Source organism: Nanorana parkeri, unplaced genomic scaffold (genome assembly GCF_000935625.1).
Source record: "Nanorana parkeri isolate BGI_ZX_2015 unplaced genomic scaffold, ASM93562v1 scaffold941, whole genome shotgun sequence".
Classification (NCBI taxonomy): domain Eukaryota; kingdom Metazoa; phylum Chordata; class Amphibia; order Anura; family Dicroglossidae; genus Nanorana; species Nanorana parkeri.
The window spans coordinates 301,997-328,619 of NW_017307209.1; the positions used below are offsets into that span (position 1 = coordinate 301,997).

Below are 26,623 nucleotides of genomic sequence, written 5' to 3' on the forward strand. Positions count from 1 at the left end.
TTACGCCACTGGGGGGTGGTAAGCACAAGGTAGCGGCTTTCGCTGACGACCTGCTGTTTTTCCTTATGAACCCCACTATCTCCCTACCGAACCTAATGCTGGAATTTGAGAAGTATGGGGCACGGTCACTATTCCTCATTAACTTTCAGAAATCCACAGCCCTCAATGTACGGGCTGCATTCCCATTTTGATGGGCTACGGAATCACTGCAATACCTGGCCACTAATATTCCGGCAGACCTTTCCCACACTTTCTGCTTAAACTTCCCTCCACTACTCAAAGGCATTCGGTTGTACCTCTTGAGATGGCATGCGGGTACATTTTCATGGTTCGGCAGGTGCAACATTCTGAAAATGAATGTCATGCCACGTATTCTCTATTTGTTGCAAACGCTGCCGATCCGTGTCCCACAGTCCTTTCTCAGGGCCGTTAACAGTGCCTTTGTGAAATTTCTGTGGGCCCACAAGCCACCTAGGATCAAATCGTCGATTTTGCGTATGCATAAACTCCATGGGGGAATTGGCCTTCCCGATGTGATTAGATAACCCCCAAAGCAGCGTGCCATCTCGCGAGGGTGATCGACTGGTGTCGTCACGGCCTGCTTAAACAGTGGATAGGACTCTAACAATCAGTAGCCGGACTGCTTCTGTCAGCACTGCCCTGGTGTAAAAGTCAGATCCCAACCGCGGTGAAAAACCATCCCACCATAGGTTCCTCTTGGGCCATATGTCGCAAATTCTTTCCAGTAGAGGGTGTATCTCCAGCTCCTTCACCCTTGTTTCCAATCCTAGGCAACCCTAGTTTCACCCCTGGAATGGAAGACCCAGATTTTCGAGCGTTAAATGAGGCCAACATCATGAGGCTCAGCACTTTATTAGGAATGATGCCTGGGTAATGCTGGGGGACTTATCAGTAGAACCCCAGTGGTCCCCTCTGCAATTCTGGCAAAGGGTGCAGCTGTCCCATTTTCTCCAGTCATTGCCACCTGCCAGGACTTTTATCCGACCCTTGACGGAATTTGAGAGAGAGTGCGAACCCGGCCTACCACTCCGACACTTAGTATCCATAGTATATTCCTTGCTGGATTCCAACCCGGGGGGTAGCACCCCACCATACTTCGACAAATGGGAATGCGAACTGGAGCCCCAGTTCACACCAGGCCAAAAAGAAAAAATTATCTACTTTGCCCACAAAACCTCTAGATGCACCAGAATCCAGGAGTGCAATTATAAAATTCTTACACGTTGGTATAGGACCCCTGCTGCCCTTCACAGAATTATGCTGGGGATATCGCCTGAGTGCTTGCGATGCGGCCAGGTCAGGGGTACCATGCTCCACATCTTTTGGTCATGCCCAGGAATCCGGGATTATTGGGAGGCGGTCAGGTCGCTGCTGCCCACATTCACTGACCAGGATATCCCACTAATCCCGGCATTCTTCCTTCTGCATCACAATACGATACAGAAACGGTCATACTTAAGATCTGTATTGCCACATATGCTTAATGCAGCAAAAGCTTGCATCCCGGTGCTCTGGCGGGACACCCGGCGCCCTATGTTGGGCTTATGGCTGAGTAAGGTTAATAAGATCTGGAGAATGGAGGACCTGACTGCGTAGTCCGGGGAGACACATGATGCCTTTTGCAAAATATGGTCTCCTTGGACGGAGTTCTTCTTCTCTCCGGAATACCAGTCGCGTATTGAGTCGGACCCGTCCACCGACCCCCAGGTGTCCTGAGCGTTTGGGGATGGGTGGCCTGCTGGAGGAGAGTTCACTCATTCACTTCTTGCTTCCCTGTAATTCTACCACCGCTCTTACGTACTTGTCCTACCTTTGTCCCATGTTTGTCCTCCGTGTTCATGTTATCTCACACAACTGGTTATCGTAGGTGACTTATAATTAGATGTTGAAAGGTTGCTAAATGCCGGTTGCCTTGAGTCAGTCTCCTATTGAGTTTAATTGCCTGTCGTTACTTTCCACTAGACCATGTCCTCCTATTTCCACGCCTCTGAGGCGATATGCAGGTGCGCTCAAGTACTCATCCTGTCATGGGCAGCACAGGTAGTGATGCACATGTCACCTATCTCGGTTATGGTCTACGGTTCCTCCACGGGCTACTGTAGGGGACGGAAGGACCGTGTGTTCCTCTAACCACTCATAATATATCTACGTACCATTTTTCTTGTCTTTCATTGTTCAATGTAGTAAGTGTTGCCTAAATTGAAAAGTTACAGGATCCATGCATACAAATTCATACCTGTTACTTGCACTTCACACTGTGTGCCTCGATTTGTTTTGTATTACTGATTGCGTGCAATATTTTTGTATGAATATTCCTGTTTTATAAAATAAAGAATTTTTTTTTTTAAACTGTGCTCAATTGTTTTCATTTAAGTGCACAAGTACACAAAAAGTTGAATTCAAAATGTATTAGTGGTGTAATTGTTTCTGTCAATCGCAATATTAAACAGGGGTAAGCTGCCATCTTCAGAGTACAGTGGGGTCAGCATGTCCCCCCAGCCTGCATCTGATCACAACGTCATAGCTGACCGAAGTAATTACTAGCTCAGGAATCACTCGTTAGTTAATGGTAGCAACAAGGGCTACCATCCCAGTCTGGACAGCTAACATCTGTCCACAGTAGCACTCTCAGCAATAAATACATCTTCAGCTCTGTCCCCCTGCAGACCTCTGAGATCCAGTGCTGGTCCTCCTTCAGGCTAAATGATGCCTAGAATAATTTAACTAATTTCCTGTGAGCCCAGGGCCTCACGAACCTCCCCAGTGGAGGCACTGTTAAGTTAAAGAGAGCAGTGCGATGTCCTTATGTGGAGCCATTCTCTCCAGCATACAGGATCCACCGGCAAAGGGGGAAGAGGACCTATGATGTCAGGTGACCAGACTGAAGACCTTTTGCGAAAGGTATACAAACTACAACAAAAAAACAGCTTGGGGTAATCAAACAGGGTGGGCCCTGAAAACAGGAGAGGGACCTGGAGTTGGCCTTAAATCTACAGAAAGTAACAAGACACAGGAGCCTTCATTCAGTCTGCGTTAAAGAAGATGACAGGAGGATGATATGAAAACACATTCAGGTACTTATGCTAGATGAAAGTTAAAATATTATATTTTTAATGACTACAAAACAAGAATAAATTAAACCTGAAGTTGAGTTTTAGCTATTTTGACCTTTAGAAAGATTTTTCTTTCATGTAATCCAAATATGGAGAACAAGAAACTGCTTTTGTTATGTAGTCTAGCAACTGTTCATGTATTGTCGTGCAAGTTATGTATTTACTAAATCCACAGGTGTGCAGTGTGTTACCTGCCCTTAAAGTAAAGAGCAACCAAGTTGCTGCATTTGCCTTTTAGGTGTACTTGTTTACTTAAACAGGAAATATATCTAGAAAAAGTAGAAACCGACCCAAGTTAGGTGTCAAATGGTTAATCTAATGCTGAATCATGTGCCTCATGATGACTAGCTGTAATATTTATCTACTCAAATCTTATATTGTAAAGCACTGTGCAAACTGTTGGCGCTATATAAATCCTGAAGAATAATAATAATAATAAAAATATTAAGTAGAAATTATGTCAAAATTGTCATTTTGTTGAATATGAGGTACAGCACGACTACACAGTGGAGAGTAGTGAAAACAATAACACTCATTGCAGAATAAGGTTTATAAGTATATTTAAGTGATGTCTAAAGTCAGCAAACCCAATCAAATGAAAAATCTGAAAGCAATACCTACAAATAATATATGTGTATGTTCATAATGCAAAAAGAAACCATTGCTGAACAATGTAGGCTCCCATTGTTAACCTTTCCTAAAATTCTGGTTACCTGGCTGCCAGGCTGACCAAACTGCTTCAATAGTTTCTGAGTCCCTGAAACGGCACAGTATGCAGATCAGGCATTCTGACATAATGTTGATATTCCATATTTGTGCCAGATCTGAAAGAACGAAAGTGTGTGTAAAGCCCAACAATGGAGTTCTCTTATCTGCTCCCTGTTGGACTGTTTGATATACCATTGGAAGCATCTTGGTAAAATCGGTTTGATAATTGCAAGAAAAAAACAAACAAACAAAAAACGGTTGATCTTGCCAATACACTTCCTGTGTTATCTCGAAAAGAAGAATTAGCCCTTCCTATTCTTATTTTTCCTCCATAGGCTTGGACTACAAAACAAATGCCTTTATGTTGTAAAGATCTGAGAGTGGGATTGGTTGGGTAGTTTAGCAAAATACACTGGGCAGGGCTGACACCACTCAGTCCACAAAAATGCACTGTGCTTTCAGCCTACAACAGGGCTTAAGAGCTAAGAGCACTTCTGGCAGATTTACACGTATTTCCTGTACCTAGAACATGGGGAAATGTGCATGGATTGCATATCTTTTTTTATTTTGCCTTTGAAGTGACAGAATCAGCATTGTAGCCAAGTAACTATAATTTTTAAAGGAAATCTGCATTTACAATCTCCTTTGTTCTTTTGAACTAGGTTTCCTTAAAAGCAGGCCATGAATAGAAAGATATAATTTGATGATCATATGACAATCTAAACAGTAATGGCTAGGGACATTTGCAAAAGGCAACCCTGTAGATGCTGTGACTTACAAATGTCTGCATTCTTCTTCTTCCCTGCAGTAATGCAGTAATGAGCTTTAGGTCACTGCTCCATCTTATATAACTTAAGCTCTGAAGAAACATATTGTAAAGGGAAGATATCTTTGGATGCTCAATCATTTGCATAGACCAGACTTATCTGAAAAGTATGAACTACTTATGTCATACGTTTTTAACATTACTCATCTACATAATTATGAGATAATACAATGTATTGCATTACTTTTCAAATTAGAGTCTGGGGGTATACTTAATGCATTACAATAGACCCGAAATATCCTCCTTTTATTGTAACAATGGTATATTTTACAGGCTCATTATTATAAACATGACATTTGCATAAGTTAATAGGAGTAAGAGTATCATTTAAAAAACCCTGTCACCAACCTAAAAAATGCAGCTTAACCCCTCAAGGACCCTTTTGCTGCCAAGCCCTTTTTTCATTTTTTTGCACACGTTATAATCCACATTTTGGGCCTGTAAATTACTTCAAACCCCCAAACATTATATATTTCCTGAAAGCCAAGACCCTGTAGAATGGTGGCAGTTGCAAATTTTTATATTGCACGATATTAGTGCAGCTTATTATCAAACCCAAAAAGTGAAAAATGCACTTAGGTTAAATCTAGTGCCCCAAAACACAATATAATGCCCAATGTTTTTGTAAAATATAAAAGATGAGGTTACAACGATTAAATAGATACCCACCTGCAACAAGATTCAGTACCCCAAAAAGTCCATAGACGACGTTTTAAAAGCCCCTGCAGGTCATCAGTTTAAGGATACGCATAAATATTGGCCCTAGAATTATTGCTCCCACTCTGGGGCGGGGTGCTTTAAAAAAAAAATGTTTTATTATTTTTACATTTATTCTAGTTAATATTATTTTTTTTAACTGTTTTTTTAATTTAACTTTGCTTTAATTGCTATCACATAGGGGGGCTTTCAAGCCCCCCCCCCCCATGTGATAGCATATTGGCAGTGGCAGGTCCTCTTTAAGGTGATACTGGGGGTCCAAAAGACCCGTAGTGTCACCTTTCCACTTTAAAAAAGCTATTGAAGTGCAGATCGCACTTCAATAGCTTATTGCTCGGCTTCAGGAGCTATGCAATGACAGCTCAGGGACCGGAAGTGATGTAATACTACCGCTCCCAATCCCATAGAGCGGGGAGGAGATTGGTGAACAGAAGTTTGCCACTCTCCTCCCCAGCTTCCTGGCGGGGGTGTCGGGCGGGGGACGGGCACTTTACCGACCCGTAAAAACGATCTGGCGCCAGCTGAGTCAACAGAATCGCTGTAAAGTCGACAGGCGGCTATACAAATGTAAAGAGAGTCCCAGTGGCAAGTCTGTTTAAAAACCCCTTAGAGCCTGTTCACATGACGTCCGTTTTGTGTGCTGACCAGATCCATACGCTGCTGCACTCAAAATGCCTCCCAATGTATCCCTATGTGTTTTATGGGTTACAGTTCTCACGTGCGCAGTCCGTTCAGCTTACGACAGAAACAATACTGCATGTCACATTTTGTCCGGTCCGGAAACGCACGAGCGCGCACGAAACGCAACGAAAATGGAACGGAAACGCAACGCAATGCAGCTAAGGGGGAAAAAAATTGTATTCTTGCTCCACTTATTATGAGGTTATCAACGATAGACAGACAGGTTGGGGTAGAGGTAACGACATGAACTGCAAACATGCCCATTACCTTGCCATGGACATACGAGTAAAGGAAACAAATGTATCCGGGTGACCTCGCAAATCCTCATACAAACTCCAGAACTGACCCTTGGAGTCCCGGAGCCTCAAGATTGGGTGTACCCAATAACGACGTCTCCTGCGGGCTCGTTCTCTGCAGATTGCTGTAGCCAGCACCATCAACATGCCTGCAAATATGTGATACATGTCTGATCACCAGCTTTACATACACAAAGGGAAGTAGATGTTCCGAGAGGGCGGAAGTGACCTCAGAGGCTGAATCTGCATACTGACAGCCCCTTGGCTAAAAAAAAAAAATGAACTGTCAGCATCCGGACCGAAAACGCATCAAAAACGCACTGCATCAGCAGCTCCATGTCTGCTGATCAGGACCTGAACAGGACCTGATCTCATGTGAACAGGCCCTTAAGGACCCATGACGGAACGGGTCATGGGTCCTTAAGGGGATAAATAAATCAAGTATTTAAAATGCTTACTTGCAGTCTTTTTCCTTTCTATAAATTATTTTTTTATTGACTTGCAATGGGCCTTTAAACTGGTGGAACTGCCAGAGTCAATCCCTAGTACATCCCTCTCCCTCCTTCCACATATTAGAAGTCTCCTCTCCTGGGAGTGTCTAATCACTTTCTGTGCTGGCCAAGCTCCTCAATGCCTTCCCTCACCTCTCTACATAAAAGTTTATGCAGGTGCCAGGGCAGGAGAGAAAGGGGAGACTATAAAATGTCAACTGAATGACAGCTCCGAGTCAGCTGGGGCTGCCGACTCACATCAGTCTCAGGGCCGGTGCACACTTAAGCGACTCCTGTATAAATGGCATCCCTTAGATGCCCATTTTCATGGGAATGTGGGGACTTTAGGTTAGATGCATTTTTTGGTGTTTTAATGCAATTAATGCCAATTAAATAAAAGAGTGTTGAGTGATTTATTTAGAGTTTAAGTTAATATAAACATATGTCACATACAGTCCCATGACCGTGCAGCAATCGTGCACAATACCGTGCAGATTGCCGCGCGGTCACAGAGTCGCCCAGCACAGACAATCGCACTGTGGGTGCCATTAGTTTCTAATGGCACCCCAGTGGCGCTGGGCGGATCGCGCGGTTTCCTGCTAAAACAGGCACTCGTCGTGTATCGCAAAAAGAAGGTACATGTACCTTTTGACTGCGATTGCAGCACGGATGTCACCTCATTGAAATCAATGGAGCCGCACGGTAATCACTGTCTGCATTTGTGCAGGCCCACGTGATCCCGGGACGCCCGATCCCGGATCGCTCAGGTCTGCACCAGGCCTTAGACTCTGATCACATGGAGCGATTTGTAGCGCGATTTCCGCTCAAAAATCGCTCAGTGTAGCTCGTTCAATGAATTTCAATGCAGCTGTTCACATCTCACAGCTCATTGTCCCCTGTAGCTTGTAGTTTAAGCTTGTCGCTCGAACATGACCTACTTTGCCAGCGGATTTTGTGTGATTTGGCCCCAATAGGCTTTGATAGACTGCCAAAAGAAGTGCTATATAGCGCAACAAAATGTGCACTGTAGCTCAATGTAGCTCAATGTCGCTCAGCTCAAATCAACGCTGAAAAAGTGCTTTTTTTGATGTAGCTCAGTGTGAATGGGGTCTTAGGGCTTTTGGGTAAATACACAAGGGAGGCTTTTACAGGTAAATAACATGCCTAAAACATGCTAAATGCCCATATAATCTTACAGAAAGTTTGTTGTTGAAATGGATCTAGCAACAGGGCCTCTTTAAAGTGTATCTAAAATGTAACTAAAGTGTATCTAACAGTCAATGTCCCCTCATTTTGAAGAATTTTCATGTTATGCCTCTGAGACAGGAAGTGATTCATTAGACTGCAAAGCCCCCTCCTGCCCCAGGACGCTGCCTGGCTTGATCTATGCGATCCAGTGCGTTCTGGGCTCGAACCGCACCGGAACGCACTGAATATGGTGTGACAGGGCCCTCAATGTGACATTTATTGCACTTGAAGTAGTCAACTGCTAATATCTCCAATGGCAGTCTCTGGTCCCTTTGAACATCCCTAGCAGGCCACTTGTATAATTAGAATTCAAGGCATTTTAAACATAACCACTTAAGACTATGTCACAGATGTTCTCTGAACTACAGGTTCCAAATAGCTCCATCTAGCTCTTGTGCAGAGGTGATGTAGCTCCTCATCACCATGGAAACCAGACTCAGCAACTGGATCCATATATCCAGACAGCACAGATACATGCAAATCCCTTGTCAAAAACAGCAGCCAGAAATAAAAGAACATGCCCGCCTACAAGAGCTCTAATTCTGTTTGGCCCCTGTACAGACGCACCAGGCATAGCCAGCAACATGATATCACTACTTCCCGTTTCAATTTTGCAGTTACCAGTGACACCTGCCCGCTCATGAGACACTAGTTGGGTATTATCAGGCTTGTGGGGTTATTCTTGAATAAGCTGCGTAAGCTTTTTCTTCTCCAGCTCCCCATGATCAATAGATTTTAAGCAAATAACATTTTAGGTATCTTTATGGTATTTTGGATAGAGTAGGAAATGGTTAAACTCAGTGCCAGGTTTTTTTGTCATCTGTGTGCCATTAGGAAGATTTCTCTTCACTTGCTGTCCTGAAAGAAAATCATCTCTAAGTTGTCACTGAAACACAGGTTCCGACTGGAAGTTCCCATCTAGTCCTGTTATAGTGACAGCCCAAAATGTTGGAATCACTTTCAATTCCAGTGACAATGGTCAAAAGGACAAATAAAGAGAATGAATCTCCTCAATAGGGACACAGGCACAACAAAAAACTGACATGGGTTCTGACCACTCTATCCAAACCACAAAAAAAAAGTTTGGGCTTTAGATACAAAAAGATTCTCTACAAAAACACATATGTGTGTTTTTATATTTGCCTTGAATTCAGCTTTAAAAAACATGTTGCACTAATAATAACATTGAAAGCCACTGTCTGCCTTTATACCAAGTGTCCGAGGAATTTTTATATTTAACAGGAAGAAATATCTCCAACAGGCCAAGAAAACCTGCCCTACCACTATAGCTGCCAAATGCAGAACGTGTGTGAATGGTGCATTCTCTACCATTTGAAAAGATTCAGCTCAGAATATGTTTTTTGCTTGACTGCACAGAACTTAATCCAGACTCACTATGCCAGGTTTCTTAGATATCACTTAAAGGCATACTCCGTTTAAAACTTCACTTTTGCATAATTATTGGCAAACTCTGGTTTCTATATCTCTTGGAAACTTCTGTAACAAGAGACAATATTTCCACCAGAATTAGTTGTGTCACGCTATACTGATTCTCGAGTTGCAAGGGGTAGAGATATAAACTACTGCAAGGATATCTTGTCACTGAAGTCTACAAAAGAAAGTAAAAAGCCAGCAGGCAACTCAATCCAAAATTGGGTCCTGGACAATAAGACTTAGAGTGACACTAAACACAGGAGTTTAACCTTAAAAATACATCCAAGGTAACCTTTTTATCCCATAGTTCTCTTCAGGGCCATGGGAGGACATATACTAACCTTCTTCTGTGACCTAAAGCTCAGTATATAGTGAGCTATTGCTTGCGATATAGTGAGATCGGTGCCGACAGGACGGATCCCGACAATACTGTCAAGATCCACCCAGTTGGCTGACTGACAGCAGGCTCTGCCTATCTAGCTGTGCCTGCCCCCTCTCCTGTCCGTTCCTCCACTCAGCGCTGGAGGATCGGAGAGGGGAGGGGGGAATCCTAGCGGGGAGTGGTGACAGTCACCGCTCTCTGCAGGGAGATGATCGGGAAGTGAGCAGGTCAGCGGCATGCGTTTGCTGACTTCCCGATCAATAGAGCCGACCTGTGACAGCTTCATTGTCACAGGTCGGCTTAATTTATGGGGATGAGTGTTTCTCACTCACCCCACAATTCTCCTTTAACTATTAACAAAAATGTACCTTATTTATCACTCATCTGTAGATCCTCAGATCATCTCTGAATTCATGCCGACACTGTCCTTCCTTCTGGAGGGTGGCTACTTTTGATCCCCGTGATCCCTGTGTGTGTTGTAAAGTTGCCGCCACTCCAAGCTCACTCCTGTGATGGACTACAATCTCAATACAAATTGGTGAACTAAACGTGAGATTGTAGTCCATCACAGGAGCGAGCTTGGAGTGGTGGCTACTTTACAACACACACAGTGACCATGAGGAAAAAAAGTAGCCCCCCTCCAGAAAGAAGGACAGTGTCAGCATGAATTCAGACATGATCTGGGGATCTACAGCTGAGTGATACACAAATAAGATACAGTATTGTTAATAGTTAAGGTACTTGAATGTATTTTTAAAATATAACTCCTGAGTTTAGTGTCAGTTTAACTTTAAAGCCAAACTCCATTTCAGATTTCCATAAAACCCTCCCTGCCTTAAATTATAAAAATATACAGCATGCATACCTTCATTGTACAGGTCTTCCAGTTGGTCATGTGAAGAATGCTATCCCTTTTCATCTTCTCTAGAGTTGGCAGTCCTTACTGCTGCAGAGAACAGCCCATATGTTGTAACGTGTAAGCTTGTGTGCAGCAATACATTGAGCCCAGGCTTTGGAATGACGCTGTTCCAAGGGGTGTGTCATTTTTGGCCAGGGCTCACAGGAAGTAGGTTAATAACACCGCTGTTATTTGATCCGGTGACACATAGTGAACGGGTGATGAGGATGGGGAGAGCAGTTCTGGGGCATGGACAGGCTGAGTAGTGCATTAAAACCTTTAGGTTTTTTTAAGCAGGAAGCCAGAAAATAAAAAAAAATAAAAAAATGAAAGTGGAGTTTGGCCCTAATGTAGTTAGACAATTACCTCTGACCAATGGTTATAGATTTTTGTAATTTGCATATTCTCCCCGGTGTTTGCACTGCCCTAACAAATAAAACTAATGCTGCTTCTTAGAGCCAGATACAACCATGCAGATGATATACTGTACACAGTATGGTTGTAGCAGTGATATAATCCTGACCAACAAAACCATACATTTCACATTCCAAAAATACCCTGTATATGACAAAGAAATACACTATGAAGTAGGGATGCACCGATACCAGTTCTTTTTTTTATATTTTTTTCCGGTGCTCGCCGATACGGAATGCTGATACCAGAAGTCCCATTAAGGAAGCCAGGCGGCGTGTAATGATTTGCCACCTGGCTTCCTGATTATCTGGGAAGCCGGGCGGTGTGTAAAGACTCGCCACCCGGCTTCTTGATTTACAAGGAAGCCGTGTCCATGCTTCCTCATCACCAGGTGACGAGGGAGCATGAAGCCGCCTTTCTGGCCAATCAAGAAGCCAGGGGGCGGGTAATGACTCGCTGTCCGGCTTCCTCATTGGCCATCTTTCTGAACAATCATGAAGCCGGGCAGCAAGTCCTTACATGCGCCCTCGTCACCAAGTGCCCGGCTTCCTGATACTGGAAGTTGGGTATCGGGTTAGGCATCAGAGCATTTGGGCGAGTACGAGTCCCTATTATGAAGTACAAGCAATAGGAGATGAATTTGGAGCAAAACAACACATCCTGTTCGACAGAAGAAACCAGGTCTCGATTCAGATGTTGTTTGAAGTAAATCTCACAGAACTAAATTAATACAGCTTATTATAAGAGAAACATAGTTCTCTGAAATGTTGCATTAGTTCATTGATGTATACAGAGACTGGAATTGGATAGGTAAGCATCTGTCTTTTGTGATGCACTACTATTGTTGGCAATACAGTCTCCCTATATTAGACCACACAGGATTCATGTAACTATGTGTCAGATTATTCCCCCAAAAGCTACCAATTGAGTTCAAACATACCCCATAAAAAACAAGTTTAATCTAAAAGTTTACCTCTGTTACTGGTAACTGTAGTGAACTGTTATAGTTCTTAGCACCAATGCTTTGATACAGAAGGTCCTATGTGTCAAGGGGCCCATCATGATCAAAGCCAAAACCATTATATCTGGTTGTTTTAAAGTACTACCCACCTCTTTTTTAATTCTGTTCTCAACAGCCTGTATCCGATGATCCATCTCTTCTTCCAGCTCACTTAACTGCATTGCTGCTTTGTCCTGTGCTCTATAATTATACAAATAGTAGGTGTCAGCCAGAAAGGCATTATGCAATCATTTACTAATTCGATATTTAGTCATTATTTTTGGGACGTTGTTGCATAATGTTTCTATATGTGCTCACCTGTGCATGGTCTGCTAAATCCTGCAACGCCATGCTTATCTATTGTACATTTGCAACATCCAGACTACCTAATCAAAGAATCAAAGCCAGAGAAGGTCTAAAGTTACATAATAGATCACTGTTCTTTCCTAACAAATTAAAGCAAAATTCCACTGAAAATAAATTCTGAGTTAATTCTTAGCTAGGACTGTGAGTTCTGGCTATTACAATGATTTGCCATATTATTATGCTCAGTAATAGGCCAACATGGCAGGAAGTGGCAAAACGTATAATTCCAATTCATTTAATATTATAGTTCTTATGTACTAGCAGAGCCAAGACACTTTTTTGTCTTTTAAGTCAGGATTTGCATGAGATTTGACTGTCTGTGTCTCTGGATCTGCTATTTTTGTGGCATGTGGCTTCCACTCTGGGTGACCAGTTTTCACCTTTTAAATCTTATGCTCAATATCTAAAAGCTGTACAAACAATGCACATATGGATTGAGCTCCATCACACCACAGCAGCCCACACTGGACCCAGGCTGCGGTTCCACTCCAGTTCTCGTAAGGTAGGGAAACTGGGTGGATCTTTAAGAAAAAGAATTAAGAAAAATATAAGTATTTTTGGAGTGTGCATGTGTTTGTGAGATTGTGTCTGTGGTTGTGTATGTATGTCAGTGTTTTTGTGGGCCCGTGCACACTAGAACAGTACGTTAATCACACAGTACTGTGCGATTAATGCACTGTACCACGCAATCGCACTTACCGTGCGTTCTGGAGGGGGAGGTGTGTTGCGATGCCATTCATTTGAATGGTACCTCAAACACATCACCAACCCACAGTTCGTACGCCCGCACCGGAATGCGCGGTACCCTAATGCCGTGCATACCAATGCAGTGCGACTTGGGTCGTGACTTATTGACCAAGGACAAATGTGGGTCCTGAGGTCACACAGGTTGAGAACCACTGTACTAAGGGGACCAAGCACAAGTTTTTCACTTGCAGTTACGGTAGTTGTCTACCACCAACTGAACCACAGTAATCCACTTCTGCCAATGACACTGTACGACCAATTTAAAAGCCAGGTGAAGTCTATCATGTGGTAAAAATTCATTTTGCAAGGAATACCCAATCATGTGCAAGAAAAAAAACAAACAGAATCCCCAATTTATAGAAGGGATATCCTAGAATTGGAAAGGGCCCAGCGAAGAGCAACAAAGTTAATAAGGGGGCTAGAGGGCCTCAGCTATGAGGAATGATTACATGATATCCAGTTATTTACCCTAGAGAGGAGACATTTAATTGGGGATATGATTACTATCTACAAATGAATCAATAGTGAAGGTAAGGGAGGTAACAACTTTAATCTAAGGCTTAGGGGTCTATTGCTGCCAAAGGATCTAGCCGTAGCTTCAGCTGATCCTTCGGCCCCAGGACCCCTTCGATTCTACTGAACGGGCTATTCACTATAGCCCGTACAGCTACCGAAGTTGGCCGAGTGGTTCAGTTGAGCCGAAGGCATATTCTTCGGCTCGAATGAGCCGAGGTAAAAGCCGAGGCTGGCCGAACAGCCTGCTACTGACAGCTGGGCGGAGCCAGCCGTCATCTCACGGCTGGCTCCAGTCACCTGCATGCAGAGACAGATCAGCATCCTCTGGTTACCAGGTAACCAGGGGCGCTGATCTGTCAGTACACTGAGAACCCCGGCGGAGCCGCCGTGATATCAAGGCAGCTCCGCCGGGTTCTCAGTGTGTAAAGACAGTTCAGCGTCCCTGGTTACCTAGTGACCATGGAACGCTGAACTGTCATGAGAGCTTGTCGGAGCCGGCGGTGATATCAAAGCCAGCTCTGCTAAGCTCTCATCGTAATGACAGAACAGCGTCCCTGGTTACCCAGTAACCAGGGACGCTGTCCTGTCATTACAATGAGAGCTTAGCGGAGCCGGCTTTGATATCACCGCCAGCTCCGACAAGCTCTCATTGTAATGACAGCTGGTCCCGGTCAATAGAAAACAGTTGGGCGGAGCTGTCACTGCTAGCTCCGCCCAATCGTTTTCTACTTTTTTTCTACAGTTTTTCTATTCTGCTCGGTACCACAGAGGTACCGAGCCGAATGGCGCTCGGCGGCATTCCGCTATTCACTCACTGCTGTTTGGCCTCTATGAGAATAGGTCGAACAGCAGCAAGTAGCCTGCCGGAGGTTCGGCTCAGCCGATCCAGATGTTGGATCAGCTGAGTCGAACTCCTTCTGCACTTCGGGTCGGCTGAGCATGTTCGGCCGACCCGAACCTAGCCGCAGCAAGCCGATGTACGGCTGATTTCATTCGGTATACGGTTTAAATTCACCGTACAAGCCTTAAGTGAATAGCCGAACGGGTCGGTTATTCAAGCGGCTGCCCTCGCCAGCTTTGTGAATAACCCTCATAATCTAAAATTGTGGAGGGGGTTCTTTACAATTAGAGCAGCAAAAATTTGGAACTTCTAATTGCCAATTTGCCTTTAGTAAATAAACCGCACTGTGTTTAAATATCCTTGATGGATGTAATTTCCCAAAAGTATTTCCCCACCTATGGTGGACCCTCCTGTCTCCCCTGTAAACTGTGGCATCATGAGACATCACTGAGACTTGGACAGATTGGCTGGGAGTGTCGCTCCTGTGTCCTCTGCAATCCGTAGGGGTGGATAACGCTGACCCTATTTGGGGAAGACAACTGCAGAAGGAGGGGGTACGAAATGCACACGATTCCCCAGCCTGTTGTATTGCACAGTTGGGTCTGAGTAAGCGGATCAGGTTATCGAAATGTGTCAGCTTAATTTTTGCCCTGCACAGGATGCCGACTACATGTACCTGACAGTTTGTAATTAAGGGGGTTTTCTCTCTCCTCCCTTTTTTCTTGAATATTGCAGTACAATAAGAAACACTGCGCAAGGATACTATGCTTAGGCTGGGTTCACACCTAGGCGTATTGAATATGTGCGTTTTTACCGCGAGACCAAAACGCCCCAAAGAAGTACATGTACTTCTTTGGGCATAGGCCGTTTTGTATCGCGTTCGGACGGGCGGAAATACGGCAAGGTGTGAACCAGACCCATTGAATACAATGGGATTTAGATGTTTGAGCGTTTTGTAGAGCGTTCGTCGAGGGTTGAACGCGCTACAAAACGTTCAGGTGTGAACCAGGCCTTAATTCTGTATTGGGTTGAGGAATGTCTTTTATGATATTTTACAGATTGGTATAGGTTTTAAATTAACTATGTCCTAATGAAATTCATGTGATTTTATATGATGTTTGTTATAATATATAATGGTTGTTGTTTGATACATGGGACACCTTTAAAGTCCAATTAGCTCGGGTTCAATGCACAGGCCTCAATTGTGGGTCAATTATAATAGGATGCAGTGTCCTGTTACATGAATCCTTATGTTGCATTCATTATCAATCATTTCTCTATTATGAGAACTGCAGTAGAAACATATACTTTGTGTATCCCTGTTTTTGAATGCCACCTCCCTTTCACATCACTCAAACCACAATCAAACAGTGCAAAATAATATACCACAAACATTAGTCTTTACAATCATGAATATTTACAGCAAATCAGACCAATATTAATATACGTTTATTTTGTTCTATGTCTATGCCAAATGTGTCCTGAGTTACACTACAGCAGTTATAGGGTAGCAGAGCAGTAAGGGCTAGATTTAACCACAATTTTACCACGATTGATGCATTTTTTGTCATTTTTGGGGGGGCTCAAAATGGGATTTCAGGTGCATTCTGTTGCGTTTGCATGCGTTTTGATGTGTTCCATCGCGATCTGATGCAGCTAAAATAGGCCAAGCAGTACTTTTTCTGGCTGCAACGGAATGGACCGCTCTGGTGTGGACAGAGCACAAGAATCCCATAGGAAAGCATTGTGATGCGTTTTTGATGCTGTTAAAAAAACGGAACGGACTGCATCTGGTGTGAACTAGCCCTGAATGATACAGACAAACTACTAAGGGTTAACAAGTTTACCATAATGTGTACAGATACCTTTTAACGGCAATAGCTAAGCTTTCCATTTCTGTGCTCTGGAGTCTGATCTCCCGGACAAAATTTTGGATGACATGTTCATACTGCTGGATTAATAGGGGTTCCACTATGGTGATGTTCTGATAAAGTACACCTGTTTGTTCTTTCCTGCAAATAAAAAGGAAAAAGCTCATTAAGTTTCTTTATTAGTATGAGGATTTATGCGTTCATAAATATCTGAGGACATTTTAATTTTTCCAAAACCTGTTAAAAGTTCTGCAAGATAAGCTGTTCTACTTAGCATTTCTACTAAAACGGAGCTCAGACAATTTAACCAGTTGCCGTCCACCCGTTGCAAAAAAACAGACGGACGGCACAGTCACATTGGCGGGTATTGTAATAGCAATAACAATAAGTGTTAAAAAATCATATAAATAAAAAATGTTTTAAAAAAATAAGTCGCATATAAAAAACCCCCAAAAATTAAGTTCCCCACCCCCAAAATGTTTTGTCATTTAATATAGGGGAAAAAATTTTTTTTTTTTTTAATGCGGTAATTTTCCCATAATATTAGTAAAAAATAAAAACCGCAGTGGTGATTAAATACCAACAAAAGAAAGCTCTGTCCCCAAAAATGGTATTTAAAAATATAAAAAAATTGTAAAAAATGGGAAGGGGGTGTAACACCGCGGACTTCAACTGGTTAAACGAAAACAACAGCTAAGCAGAATGTGCAATTCACTTTTTCTTTAAAGTAGTATTTAACGCTCCATCTTTATTTCAATAATGAATTCAGATCAAACAAATATATATTGCCCAGCAAAGTATTCCTTTACATTCATGCCCAAGCACTTACAGTTATCACGCTTCCGAACAGCTCCAACTCTCTCAGCAATGCTTCCCTGAACGTGCTGCCCAGTACACTATCACAAGATACAGCACAGTCTCCAGCAGCTGTTCATCTACCAGCTTGTAGGAGGGAGAAGGGAAGAGGGAGGAGAAATGGATCGGGCGAGAAAAGTGTCTTGCCCTGCTGTGCCTGTGTGTTTGTGGAGACACACACCTTACTAGTACACAGAAGGGTGACTTCATATGACCATGCAAGGGAAAGGAGACACCCTAAAACATGATTTTAGGGCCAGTGCTCAGGGGACCAGCTGATTCTGCAGGAAGCTAAAACTTTAAATATCAAGAAGCAGCATCTATTGTAAGTGATTTCATCATCATTTGAAATAGCTTAAGAACTGACTTTAAAGTTTTAGCTTCCTGCAGAATCAGCTGGTCCCCTGAGCACTGGCCCTAAAATCATGTTTTAGGGTGTCTCCTTTCCCTTGCATGGTCATATGAAGTCACCCTTCTGTGTACTAGTAAGGTGTGTGTCTCCACAAACACACAGGCACAGCAGGGCAAGACACTTTTCTCGCCCGATCCATTTCTCCTCCCTCTTCCCTTCTCCCTCCTACAAGCTGGTAGATGAACAGCTGCTGGAGACTGTGCTGTATCTTGTGATAGTGTACTGGGCAGCACGTTCAGGGAAGCATTGCTGAGAGAGTTGGAGCTTTAATGTAGGGATGCGGAAATTAACGATTCATTCCTCGATTAATCGTTAATTTCTTTGACCGATTAAAACATTTTTACTCTACGCCGGCTTCTGGGTCTTCCGGGAGTCCCGTCGCAGATCCGGTGACGTCACGGACATCGACATCACTGGACTCCTCCCCCCTTCCACAAGTGGCTCTGTCGACTAACGAAGGGAAGGGGGGAGGAATCCGGTGACGTCGATGTCCGTGACGTCACTGGAATCCTCCCCCTCCCCTTCGTTAGACGACGGAGATGAAGACAGAAGATTCAGAAGTGTCACATGACCACAAATTTAGATTTAAAAAACCTACCTAAAAGCCCCTTTTACTTATCTAAACCCAGCAATTAGTTAGAGGGTGTATGGGTTAAAGGGTGAATGTATGGGATGGGGACGGGGCTCCCAGAAATCAGCTTAAAGGAGAACTATGAGGTGAGTGCTTTTCACTCACCTCATAGTTCTAGCCGACCTGTGACAATGAGACTGTCACAGGTCGGCTCAGTAGATCGGGAGGTGAGCGAACACATAAACCTCTTCTCCCATGGACCCCATGTATAGGCCAATGTAGTTGGATCTGTATGTGCGTTATAATTAATCAAAATTAAATCGATTTAATCATTACCTGCCCTACTTTAATGATTTCAATTTAGAGCAGCACTGCTTTACAAACTGCTTAGTTCCCTGGGATTCACCAATGGTTGTTTGTTGGTGTATTCATTATTAAAGAACAAATCCAGGCATGTAAAAAATTAACCCTGTAGTGGGGCTACCCCTGCACTGCAATTGTTAAGTGCTTGTTGTGACCTAGGCTAGGGCCTAAAATAATACATATATACTCACCTGATCCCCGGCCCTGTTGAGCGGTCACTGCCATGGGACCGAGGATCAGGTGAGGGTTTATTTTCGAACATAGACCAAAACGAGCACTTAGCCCTTGCAATGCAGGGATCATTTCTTACATGCCTGAAGTTCTTCCTCCAGTAAAACACAGAGGGGCCATTCACACCAGAAGCCTTGCCTGTGTGTTGGGGCTGCGCTGTCTGCCTTTGCAGCTCTGCCCCAATGCACAGATAAGACAATCTGCCTTGTTTGTTATTGGCACAGTACTGCTGAAGTACTTTTTTCCAGTGCAGTATCGCACTGTGATAGAACTTAAATAACTCGGGGCAAAAAAAAAAATGAACCCGTACTGCCAGGGTTTAGTGCTCGTTTTGGTCTAAGGTGTAAAAGAAATACTCGCACAAACCTCCGACTCGTCTGGCTGCTAGTCCAGTCTCAGCAGCCTCTCCGGCGGTCTAAGGATCCATGAGACATCACTTCCAATGGTGCATTGGGCGTGAGGACGCAGAGGAATATTCCATCACCAGAGCGGAGGGGGAGAGAAGCTGCAGGGATTGATCTAGCGGCCATGTGGCTTCTTAAGATCAGTTTATCTTTGTTATTTTAAACCCTAAACCAAAATGAGCAGTTAACCCTTGCAGTGCTGGGGTAGCACCACTGCAAGGGTTAATAATGTTTCTGCTCAGAGTTCTTCTTTAATGAAATGTCACTTGGGACGCTTCAATAAAGTTCTAACAATAAAAAAATAAACTGTGTGATGTGCCGGCATCGAGCCTGTCAGTGCACACAAGCAGCCATGCATTCAGTGTGGCTTGCTGGTGTGAACAGGCCCTAAAGGTCAAGGTTGGAAACTCCTTACTTTTTTTATCTGCCTGCCCTTCATCTGGTCTGATCATAAAATATTATTGTGGGTGTGGTGGGGTGTCAAACATAGAAAGAAAAAAAACAACATTCTGTATGCTTAAGAGCCCATTCACACCAGGGCGGCTGCGAATCAGCACGGTTTCCGCGCTTATTTCAAAAGGGAGGTTTTGGGAGTTTTTAATTGCATTTAAGGGCTGAAATGCAATTAAAAACGCCCAAAACCGGGCTGATCAGCACGGTTCCATTAAAAGCTGTATGGAAACGGTACTGATCTAACATCACAAATTTCCCGGACGCTCCGAGAGTCTCCTGCTATTAGATAGCGGCATTTTCTCCTGGAAAGGTTTACTCTGCTTATCTAGCAGAGTAAACCTTTCCCTGCAATCTGTTTTTTTGGGGGGGTTTTTTCTGACATCGGGGCTGCTGGCCGCCGTCAGCCAGAGGAAAAAAAAAAAACCAGCATAGGAATGAAGCAGAGGGCACCTCCCTGAAATTGCTTTTTTCAGGTTGGGATCCCCGAGTTTATTTATGTACAGATCATGACTTGCTTTTCGACAACCCCAGAGCTTTACACTCCCATTATTAATTATTTTGTCAATTTCACACCAGATGCAGTTGTGATGCAGTCCGTTCAGTTTGTCATCTGCATCAAAATCCTGCTTGCCACATTTTAGCTGCACCTGAATGCATCAAAACCCATGTTAGGCAAAAACATGTCACAACGCATCAAAAACACATTAAACCACGTCCAAAAGCATCGCACTGAAGCTGTACATCCCTTTAAGAACAATCTGTTCCATATTCAGGCCTCACACATAAATCCCCATACATACTGTACACACTGGGATTCATTTCCTAAAAGAATAGACACTGCTCACCTGGTAAAGTGAATGTTCACTGTGCTGTGTTCACCGCCTTGAGCTTCAAGTAGCATTCAGGTGTTAGCAAAAAATCTTATTTCTTAATTTCCTTTGTATATGAATGGGAATTTAAAGTGAACACAGGTTTACCTTTATTTACTATCATTACTTTGCTAAGTGAACAGCCCCTGACAATGCTCAATTATCGTTCGATTTCTTTTGTTCCGTCATCGATCCGTAGTCCGATATCCGCTTGAATACACCATCATGCACAGACCAATGTAGATTTTAATTATCGCTCGTTAGCAAGACTAACTGGCCGAATTTCGTCAATTGACGGATTTTCGTTTGCGCATGTGCAGTGTTCACGTTGCGATTTTTTCTGTACGAAAACGCCCCTAACCCATTGATGTTCGTACGCTTCGTAAAAAAAATTCCAGCCTGACCGATCGAGGAAATTCACCCTGTTCTACCGTAATTATGATCGTTCACTTCCCATCAATCGCCAGGTGTATGGGCACCTTTAGCCGCTGTCTGACAATTAACAGCATTGTCAACCTGCTGTGAATGCTCTTTCGGTTGGCTGTTGGGCTGACTATCTAACAAACCACTCCTGCTTGTTAAGGCCTCATTCACACGGGGGTGTGTTGCTCCATACAGCATGAAGGGCTAGTTGTTGATGCACCCAGGGCTGTGGGAAGAAATGCGCAGACAGCTCATTTAAGTCTGTGTAATCAGGAGCTGTTCAGGCTACTGCTCAGTAGCACAGGCTACTTCCCAGAGCTCTGAGTTTTGACAGCCATACAAAGGCGGTGAACCATCTCGGACACAGACATGATAGATCCAGCTCCATACACCATTAGTGTGTAGCTGTCAAAACTCGGAGCGCTTAAAGCAGCATGTGAGGATGCACAGCTTCTGTATATCAATGGAGTTAAATTAGCTGCTCATACTTCTTCCAGCGTGCATCAACAACTGGCCTTTCATGTTGGCCTTTCATGTTGTACAGGGCAACACACCTTATGTTAATGAGGCCTTATTATGATTCTATTGTGTAAAAGGAGCCTTGAAAGCTGGTGGATCAGCTTAAAAGCCAGACAGCTTGCATATTTAGGGGGTTATTCACTTAGCTGCCGAAAGCAGCCGAGTGAATAACCGAGCCAAAGTGAACAGAGCCAAACGGCGTTCGGCCGACCTTTCTCCACGCTTTGCCCGTTACTACGGCTCAGCCAAGCCAAAGCATATGCGTTCGGCTCGGCTGCTGTACGGGCTATTCTGTATAGCCCGTACAGCAGCGTTTCGGTTCGACTGAACCGAAGGGCTCAGGTGGCCGAAGCAAGCCGAAGGCTCTTCTGTGAATAACCCTCTTGGTGGTCAGTGATGACAACCTCTGTATTTCGGTTATGACAGGTTTGCTTTAAAACTGTCTCACATTTATAATGTTAGTAAAGACCTCTTAATTGTGACCTCCATTGCTTGAACACAACAGAAGTCACAAATTACAGCGAAGGTCTTCAAGGAATCTCTTCTTTTTTTAAACAAAGCAACCATGGATAACACATTTAGCTGTCCTATAATTCACAGGCTAGGTAAACCTTGTCAAGGCAATTATTGCTATAATTCTTTCTTTAGTCACCTGTTGCTGTCCAGTTTTAAGTCCAGTTTCACAGTAATCTGCCTCGGTAATTAGAGTGCAATCTCTACTAGTATGCATTTAAAGTGATCCTCTATAATCCTAAGTAAAGCCTCTTACGTTGCCAGATGTAAACTTAGACCTATACATTTGTCACTCACTACAGGTATTTCCTAAAATACTTTAAATCTTAGGATATTTTTTCATGATTCTACAATGTAATCCTGCCCCTCTCTCAATTCAGAGTTTTTGTTGTTGCTTATATTACAACCAAAAATAGAATAACATTTCTGTATATAAATGTTCCCTCTGTAACTGCAGATTTTATAAACAAAAATACGGTAAGGGTACATAAAGCCCCATGCACATGGCAATTAAAATACATGAGTCCAGATATGTTTGGAGCTCATTTCTAATGCTTTGCTATGGTTGAATGCGCCTAGACCAGTGGTTCTCAACCTCTCTAGGGCCGGGACCCCTTGGTAACATTTGCCAAGTTGTGGTGACCCCCCAACGGTAAAATTTAGTGATGACGCGGCTGCTGCAGCGAAATCTGGCGGCGTGGCGGGAGAACTGACACTGCTGCGCTAGGAGAGGGCTGAGGAGGACTCTCACCTAGCACAGCAGAAAATCACACAGCGACTCTCAGGATGAGAACCACTGCTGTAAAAGCTAAAATGGCAAACCATATAACACAAGCCGAGGGTGTCAGCTTGTATTATTATTAATAATAATGATAATAAAAGGTTTATGTTTTCTTTTTGAAAAAAAATACTATTATTTTTATTATCTACATATAAAAAAAGGTTTGAGTTTTCTTTTGAAAAAAAAAAATTATAGTAATTTTATTTCAAAAGAAAACTCAAACTTTTTTAATTATTATTTTACAACCCATTTTTATATGTATAAAATAAAAAAGCCATAGGAATGCATAGCTAGATTCCTATTGGCTATTTCACTTTGCAATAGCCAATAGCAAACTAGCTATTGCACCCGCCCTCTGCTGCTGCCCGGGTCTAGAAGAAGACCTGATGGAGAACTGCAGGTCCCCCTCTGCTGATTTGCAGCAGCAGAGGGCGGGTGCAATAGCTAGTTTGCTATTGGCTATTGCAAAGTGAAATAGCCAATAGGAATCTAGCTATGCATTCCTATGGATTTTTTTTTGCATCTTGGGTCTGTTCAGCCTGGTTTTAAGCAGAAAAATGCGTCAAACGCATGTAAATAAAAGGTAGAAAAAGTGATCTTGGAAGAATAAAAATTGGTTATAATCCCCAGATAACTTGTTTAATGCAGAAGTCCTGTCTGCATGGGGCCCAATGGTTCACCCACATGTGACATTTAAATGCTTTGACAAGTTGAGCTGTAAGTTATTGGATATAATACATTTATACATAATGTATAATATATAATTATACATATATAATACATATACATATATAATACTTTTTGGAAATAGATCAATATAATTGAGACAAATGGTTAAGGCATGCAGGGTAAGAAGGCTTCATATTTCTATGGAGAAAGAGGAAACATGGCTCCCCAATGTTTTCCCCCTGAAGTTTGGCCTACTATGTACACAAAGCAATTTGTGTGTTGTTTTCGTGACATGACCTAAAGTGACAATAAACTCAGGAGTTAAACCTTTAAAATGCATTGAAGTACCTTAACTATTAACAAAATGTATCTTATTTGTGTATCACTCAGCTGTAGATCCTCAAATCATCTCTGAATTCATGCTGACACTGTCCTTCCTTCTGGAGAGTGGCTACTTTTGTTCCCCATGTTCACTGTGTGTGTTGTAAAGTAGCCACCGCTCCAAGCTCACGCCTGTAATGGACTACAATCTCAATACAAATTAGTAAACTAAATGTGAGATTGTAGTCCATCACAGGAGCGAGCTTGGAGTGGTGACTACTTTACAACACACACAGGGACCATGGGGAACAAAAGTAGCCCCCCTCCAGAAGGAAGGACAATGTCAGCACCAATTCAGAGATGATCTGAGGATTTACAGCCGAGTGATACACAAATAAGATACATTTTTGTTAATAGTTGAGGTACTTGAATGTATGTTTAATGTTTAAATGCTGAGTTTAATGTCATTTTAAAGCTTGCATGCCTTTCTTCTGCCAAATAAGTACAGGAAATCAGCAAGTAAAAGAGCAAAAAATGATTAGTTAAAAGGCATATTCTACTTTTTTCAGAAAAATATTAAATGTACTCATATTTAAAAAAATGTGTTTGTACATTGCAGTCTGCAAAGCACTGCAACCGCAATCAGTGGATCAAGGGTACAATGCTCTGGCTCATGCAGACTCTTTCTCCATAGCCCCAGGTGCACACTAAGCTATAGACCTCTATTTATGGAGTGCGAGGAAGTCATTAATGAACTACATGAGTGGTGACGTCACTGCGCTTGTGCTCCACCGAGATCTATGAGTCTCTTGGCCTCAGTGAGCAGATCTATTAATGAATGATGCAGCTGTGCAGGTATGGCCACACACAGCTGCCCCAAATCAAAAATACAAAGGCGCCTGAGGGGAGAAGAACTCAGTGTTTCAGGGCCCATTCACACAAGCAGCCGCACTACAATGCACGGCTGCTGGTGTGCTTTGCCTGGCACAGTGCTGATGCGCTGATCAGGCTGCATCTCACTCTACACCTTTATTTTATTTTTTTTAGAACTTTATTGCAATGTCGCAAGTGACATTTCAATGAGTTCTATGGGCACAGTGCAATGTGATGCAATTATGCCATGTTGCACTGCACTGTCACTCTCCAGCTTTAGAAGCTGAAGAGTAGCTGATGAAGAAGATGAAAGTTACACATGAAAAAGTGTCGCAGTGAGAGCAAGAATTCTAGGGCCATTAACCACTGATAACACTAAACTGGTGAGCGGTAAAAGCTTTTAAAGCGTCGCCTATGGTCAATTTTGGGTATGGTAGTTTTTTGCGATTTCGTGGGTACGCGCAATTTTAAAGCTTGACATGTTTTGTGTCTATTTACCCGACGTGTTTCCTAACATAATGTAAAAAAAAAACTTTTTTTTTTTCAAACTTTTCAGTAATTTTTCCTTAATATAGTAAAAAATAAAAATCCCACTGGTGAATAAATACCACCAAAAGAAAGCTCTATCTGTCCCCAAAAAATGGTATAATATTAATTTCAGTACAGCGTTGCATGACGGAATGAATGTCAGTCAAAGTACTGCAGCGCTAAATACTGAAAAATGGCCTGGCCAGGAACGGGGTTAAACGCCATGGACTTCAAGTGGTTAAGGAAGTTGTAATGTTACCAAAAAATGAACAAACACATGTTCAAGATTATAGATACAACATAAGCTACATACAGAGCCTATCTAATTTTAATGGCATAAGATGGGGACACAAAAACACAGTGCATGGTAAATGAAGGAACAGCCAGAGTATAAGTGTTCCTAGGGAAAAGAGCCAAACAGCCTTCATGGATATATGGAAAGCAGTAATAGTCACTTAGATTCCCCTTTCTTCCACAATACAGCATTGGGTATGAGTCACATGCCTCTCATTCCCAGTAACAGGTATTTCAATGTAATCCTGGCAACCAAACAGATCTAGGAAGGGAAAGGGTGGGGGAAGAAGTTAAATGACACTATTGCTCTAGCAAAACAATGTAGGTTATAGATAGACATTATGAACCTGCGTTCATGGCAAACATTCCATTGGGTTAAGGCAGGGGTGCCCATTAGGTCGATCGCGATCTACCAGTCGAAATCCCATCCAAGTTAAAAGAGAACCTGGATGGTTATACAGGTGAAACTCGAATAATTAGAATATCGTGCAAAAGAAATTGCAGTAGGTGCTGCAAAAGGGGCCCAAACCAAGTACTGAGTAAATATGCATGCTCATACTTTTCAGAGGTCCGATATTGTTCTATGTACAATCCTTGTTTTATTGATTGCATGTAATAATCTACTTTTTTGAGGTTGTGGATTTGGGATTCTTGGGGTTTTCATGAGCTGTAAGCCATAATCATCACAATTATAACAAATCACGGCTTGAATTATCTTGCTTTGCATGTAATGAGTCTATCTCATATATTAGTTTCACCTTTTAAGTTGCATTAGTGAAATAAATGAACTTTGCACGATATTCTAATTATTCGAGTTTCACCTGTACTTGATAGAGCCTCAGATCCCCAGGAATGTTTTTAACAAAGGCCTAAGACTTTAGGGTCTAAGGTTAGGTTGGCAACCTAATGTCTTCTCTGTGTTATCAGCTGTTATAGTAGGGTGAGCTTGAGACCACGTAATGGCAAAATCTTCT

General features: G+C 42.8%; 1 protein-coding gene across 1 annotated transcript in view; it reads right to left on the bottom strand.

Annotated features, from left to right (window-relative positions):
• Positions 1–26,623, bottom strand: part of RASEF (RAS and EF-hand domain containing) — an 86,997-nt gene that overhangs the window by 44,605 nt on the left and 15,769 nt on the right. Inside the window, exons 2-3 of the mRNA XM_018566358.1 lie at positions 16,565–16,711; positions 12,340–12,430 (exon numbers count right to left, since the gene is read on the bottom strand). Of these exons, the coding sequence (XP_018421860.1) occupies positions 12,340–12,430; positions 16,565–16,711 (238 nt within the window). The remainder of the gene's footprint in view (positions 1–12,339; positions 12,431–16,564; positions 16,712–26,623) is intronic.